Source organism: Panicum virgatum, chromosome 9N (genome assembly GCF_016808335.1).
Source record: "Panicum virgatum strain AP13 chromosome 9N, P.virgatum_v5, whole genome shotgun sequence".
NCBI classification, from domain to species: Eukaryota; Viridiplantae; Streptophyta; class Magnoliopsida; order Poales; family Poaceae; genus Panicum; species Panicum virgatum.
In genome coordinates, this window is record NC_053153.1 from 67,529,015 (window position 1) to 67,535,103 (window position 6,089).

At 45.8% G+C, this 6,089-nt stretch overlaps 1 protein-coding gene across 1 annotated transcript; it reads right to left on the bottom strand.

Annotated features, from left to right (window-relative positions):
• Positions 1–4,387: 4,387 nt before the first annotated feature.
• LOC120687699 lies at positions 4,388–5,394 on the bottom strand. The gene is made up of 2 exons (XM_039969724.1): positions 4,754–5,394; positions 4,388–4,665 (listed from the first exon to the last, which is right to left on the bottom strand). Exons 1-2 carry the CDS (start codon positions 5,259–5,261, stop codon positions 4,517–4,519), a joined length of 657 nt encoding a protein of 218 aa, XP_039825658.1. The 5' UTR covers positions 5,262–5,394; the 3' UTR covers positions 4,388–4,516.
• Between the last annotated feature and the right edge of the window lie 695 nt (positions 5,395–6,089).

The following is a 6,089-nucleotide window of genomic DNA, read 5'->3' on the forward strand; positions in this document are numbered from 1 at the left end:
CCCCTGGACCCCGGATTAGCCCCTAAACTTACCTTTAACTTATCATTTCATGCGCCAAAAATCCTCCGTTTGCCCCGAAACTTTACCACGCCATTTCTAACATAATTTTAGTTGTGCCATTAGAAAACCACCCAAAAATATTACTCATATATCCATATATTAATTTTCCCTGATCCGAGCTCAACGATAAAACCTTTATTTCTTTTTCTTCATTGTGTGCTTGTTTGTGTGTGCCGTAGATCATGGTGTGAACGAGAAAGAACCCGTCAACGAGCAGTACCGCGAGCAGGTGTGCGAGGACCAGTACCGCGACCCCGAACCCGAAGGACAGTACCTCGATCAGGACTTCCCTGAAGGCTTTGTGAACGGCAAGTTCAATCTCATCCTTTGATGCATATTTTGTCCCAGTTTTATAAACACAATATATTGGCCTATTTTCTAAAACTGCATATGCTTTTACTGCTAAGACATAGTTGGATAGCCACCCCTTGACTTGTTATCACCATTCCTTGACCACCAAGATTGATGTCTACATATGATTCGTTCTATGTGGATGTTAATCACTGCTAGAATTGCTTAGGACCTTATACTTGTTCTACTACACACCAAATATGATTGTTTTTTTAAAGGAAAATATGTGTGTGTGGGAGGGAAAAGGTGGACTTGTTGGAAAATAAATGAAAGATGGGTTTTGATGAGATGGATGGTATTTTTGTGTGAATTGCCAAATGGTGTGCTCGTACCTGTGTGGTTGAGCAAGAAGGTTGGGAGATATCCATCTTGTCACAATTAAAGACCGAGTTGATGTGTCATCTTGCCTAAATCAACTATCGTGCAAACCACTCGACCGTTGTGTGTGGCAATGGCTTAGCATAAACCCCACTAATTAGTCTAATAGCCATCAGGAGAGCTGAGAGCAACGGGTGATCAAGGAGAAGGGATAAGCTCTGTGTGACTTATGCCCTGATTAAATTACGGTGATATGTCAATGACCCCTTGATGGATCCCGTGTTGGCTAGTCAGGTCTAGCTATATAAGGTGGATAATGGCTTTGTTGGGATCTGCACCGACACTAAGGTGATCGTGCTATGGTACCCCGCTTGTGGGTAAAGTTGCACACCTCTGCAGAGTATAAAATTTATTCGAATAGCCATGCTCACGGTATTGAGCAGGTTACGGTTTGGTCACATAACTAGCGTTTCTTCTGGGGATGGTTGGGATGGCGTGTGTTATTTTGGAAAAGTGTCCGGCAGCTGTGTCGTGTGCTACGGCGGATGAGGAGTCCGGTAGCAACTTTTAAAATCTTGGATCCTGTGTGGATCAACCCCACCGGTTAGAAAAGAATTGTTTTAAGAAAAGCCTATTTCAAAATAAACCCTTGCATGTGTTAAAGTTAGTTTTCCGCAAATTAAACTCTAGCCTTATCCTTGATTTATCCTGTGCATGAACTCTGTTTATACCACCCCCTCCATGGGTGCGGTTGGACTTGCTGAGTACGTTTGTACTCACCCTTGCTTAATTTTTACAGAGGAAGACCCAGACTTTATTCCCGAGGACGTTGAGTAGGGGCCCCGTTCTGCACTCAACCTTGCCTGTGGATAGGGTCACCCATAGGAAGCTTCGTATGGCGCAAGACTCTGATGACCTCTTCGTAGTTAATATTATTGTTTGGGTTTTAGTTGTTATCCTCGCGATAGTGGCGCTTCATTGCCCATTACCGCGTAGAGTTGTACGGTGATGTACCATCTGATGTAATAAATGTGTTATCAGCCTCCTGGGACTGATATTTGTATCACATTTGAGTCACCTCTGATGAGGGGACACTTCAAGTATATACTTAGGTGTAGCTATTTCGTCGAGCTTAATATATCAAGTTGTCATAATGGTGTTCCCGTTATAAATTACCGATTTCCGATCGATTACATATTCCCGATCGAAATATTCTATTTCCGATATCCTGTAATACTGATTTCGTTTCCCCGTCCGGCTTTCCCTTTCTCGATCCCGTTCCCGACCAAAAAATACATGAAAGGGAATGGTTAGGAGGTTTTCCGGATCGTTTCCAACCGTTTTCATCCCTATCTCCGGCTGCTGGCCGGCTGGTACGGTGTGTGTGAGACTTGATGCAATTTGAGATGGATACTGAACATCAAGGGCATCCTTCTCTGACAAGCAGGCCAGTGTGAAGACGATTGCACATATCTCATTGCATGGGGCCCTCACCGATGTGGAAGGGCCCGTGGAGAGGGCCTACTAGAGGTGTTAATTGGTGACCTTAATTAGGTACATCTCCAATTCTCTTTAGTTCAAAATTTTGTACTATTTCTTCAAAATAATATCACATTTTGAAAAATTAGTATAAAATTTTGACTAAAAAAATTGAAGAGGTGCATCTAAAGGTCACCGATTAACACCTAGGGCCAACCCAGGTCCCTCAACCGTGCTGCTCCGGGTCACCGCTGGGCAATAGCTTGGTTGATCTGTGGAGGTGGTTTGTACCCTGATGATGTAATATGGAGATCAAGAATTCAGTTGTGTCATTTTTTATTGGATGTGGGACAACCGAGACGGTAAGAAGTGAAGCTGACACGCTGGGCATTTGCAGTTTCATTCAAGCTTTACTCACGGCCTCACTCTGTGGAAGGCTTAACACAATACTACCCTTGGCAGTCTGCTGCTAATCTGCTATTCCTCTCGAGAAGCATTTTCCGTATTCCCAGTTCACGGTGTGCTTGCACTTTGCACTATTGCATCGTTAATATTTTGTTGGGAAATTTTTCCTTTAATCAATTTTTAACTCTGTCACTATCGCTCTCTCGGCAGGACTTGGGTCAGACCGCTCTTGCTGAGGGCAATTCTGCAAGAGATATCATGTCATGTCATCGATACCAAGTTTGAAAAGATAATTGACCTCCGATCTTCCAGCAGGTTTAGGAACTGCTAGATTCATCAGTAAGGAAAAATCTAACCCGCGTGTGGTCGCGCCTGCGCTCGACCGCGCTTCATCGGTAGGCTGCTAGGCCGCTGCGGGCTGCGGCCCACACATTTGCCCCTTTTAGCACACCTTAAAATGCAATAAATTTTGTATAGAGTGTTCATTTTCAATTCTGTTTGCACTATTATTTTTCTTATAATAATATATTCAAAATAAAATGTTTAATACAAATATTTTGGAAACATATTTTTGACGTTGCTACTTAAGGACCCAAAGTTGTTGTTTGTGTTGCTGAACACCCAAGTTGTTGTGTTGGTGAAGCACCCAAGCTGCTGCTTATTGTTTTGCTGAGCATCTAAGGCCCTGTTTAGTTCCCAAAAAAATTTGCACAGTACCCGTCACATCGAATCTTTGGACACATGCATGGAGCATTAAATGCAATTGAAAAAAAATAATTAATTACACAGTCTAACTGATTAGCACGAGTTGAATCTTTTAAGCCTAATTAGTCTATAATTGGACAGTATTTGTCAAGTAACAACAAAATGTGCTACAGTACTAAAACCCAAACTTTTCACCAACTAAACACACCCTAAGTTGTTGCTGTTGTCGTGGTGTTACTGAGCACTCAAGTTGCTGCTGTTATTGTGTTTCTGAGCACCTAGGTTGCTGCTACCACTGCTGTTGTGTTACCCAGCACCCAAGTTGGGGCTGTTATTGTGTTGCTGAGCACCTAAGTTGCTGCTGCCGCTGCTGTTGTGTTACCGAGCACCCAAGTTGCTGTTGTTGCTGTTGAAGCACCCAAGTTGCTGCTGAGCACTATGTAGCAACTTTAATTGTTCGTTTGGCTGTGGCTGGTAGCTGGTGTTGCTTTGTTATGAGAGAAAAGTAAGCTAAGACCTACAACTTATTTTCTATTGTTGCCTGTTCATGTGCAGAGCACGGTCGGATAAAGGCCACCTGTACTTGAAAGAAATGGGGAAAACCCCGGTGAGAATAGCGGGCCGAGCAAAGCTCGAACCCGCGGCCGGCGGCTCGTGCCACTCGAGCCTTTACCGTCCGAGCTACCGCTCGTTCTCATGGTAGCAACTTCTTTAATAATCTCCAATCGTACTCTACACATAAATTGCTCTAATATAAAAATAACCTTCAAAATATATGCATACGGGATCTATTTTTTGTTCGTATTTTCACGGAGCACAAAGGTACAAACAGAATTTTAAACGGACGCTCCATTCAAAAGTTATAGAATTTTAAAGTAAACTTCAAAATGGAATAACTTCCGCATGCACCATGCACCCATACGGACCAGGTGGTCGCGCGCTTTTCTTTACGCGGGACTGGTCGCGCGTAGCGCGCTCCCATCAGTTAGTTCGTGGTGAAGATAATTCTTGTCCATATGAGATTCATACATATGCAAAGCCTTGAAGGTGATTATGGTGGCAAAAAAAATTTCCAAGAAGAATTTTTTTTCCATTTCTTTACTATGAAAAACGTTAACTTGTGAATGAATAGTACTCTTCTCTTATAGAATGGCCTAAACTAAATCTGGTGCTGCTAACAAGCAACGCTTTTGCATCTTCAGTGACCACGGAGGAACAGCCAGGCACCGCCGAGAAACGCGAGCAGCTTCAAAGGAGCTTTAACAACCTTGCTGCCACCGCTGTCTTCGTCGTTGCCGTAGATGTCCGGGTAGTCGCCCAGGTGCGGCTCCAAATCGTTGAAGTCACCTGCACGCAGGCACGAACATACGAGTCATTGCAGCGGCTCAGCACATGCATGATGATGAAACCACGTGACCTGATAGAGTTTGAGCACCTCTCCTGACGGTGTGGCTACAGCCCCGCCTGAGGGCGTAGCGGACGTCCTCCACGGAGGCGCCGTTGTAGAACGCGAAGCCGTCCAGCGCGCTGGCGACGCAGTTGAGCACGTCCTCCGTCTCCACCACGCACGCGCCGCCGCAGTAGCCGTCGACCGCCCCGGCGGGCACGGCGAGGATCCCCGACGGGTTCAGCCTGTACGCGCCCTCGCAGCAGCTGTACACCTGGCCGTCCTCGAAGCACTGCAGCGACCGCGCCGGCAGCAGCTGGCCCGCCGGCAGGGGATCCACCGGGGCCTCATCTGCGGCCATGTAGCTAGGATTCATTTGGACGACGTGCGTGTCGTCGCGCTCCTTGTTTGGTGTGGATGCGCTGGGATGGGGTGATCGATGGTGAGCGTGCCCCTGACCTGGCTTGCTGCAGATCGTCGCGCAGAGGCAGAGGACGGCCGCGAGACGGCCACACCAGCGGCGGCCGTGGCGAGCACGAGCAGAGAGGTCGCCCATCGGCGAACAGGCATTAACAGGCCGGGCTCTCGTTCAGGCTTACGGAAATTGTCAGCGATTTAAGATGGGAGAAAGGAGTAAGAGCCGGCGATCGAGCTGCGTTCAAACCTACCCGAACTGCCGTCTCCTTTTCGCTCCCTCTTCTTTTCCCCGCGAGTTTGACGGTTCATGGATGTTTGGAGATTAAAGAGAGAGAGACCAAAGTTACAGCAGGGTTGCACGATAGTGGAACGGGACAACGGGTACTCTGCTTCCGAACGGTTTTTGGAGTGGCAGTTTGTACAAGGGATTTGCCTACTGTTTGGAGTTTGGTGGGAAAGACTAACGGGAGGGAGGGATTGTGCCGTGCTGGCGTGCTTGACTCGACTTTGACGTGCCGCATCATGCGCTCTCGTTTTCGCCGGATTTGGCCATACTATTATCGTTAGCAGTTAGTAGGTTAGATTCGTGTCCCTGCCGCTGTACAAGGTAACTGCATTGTTGGGCCACTGATACTTCTAGAAAATGTTTTTGTTTGCTAACTATCTTATTTGTTCTTCTGATAGCTGATAGGCTGATACCAGAAACTACCTCCTTGCACTCCCTCTCTGTCCGTCCGCTGGGAGTACAATGCAGTGCAGGAACGCAGCGTTTGCCAATATAGCCTACTTAATTTATGATTTGCAACAGTAATACTATAGTAATCCTTTACTAATTATGAATTAATCATAGATTAATTAGACTCATTAGATTTGTCTCACGATTTACAACTCATTTGTGCAAAAGATTTTATAATTAGACTTCATTTAGTACTCAAAATTACCAAGATTCTTTTCCAAAAACTTTTTG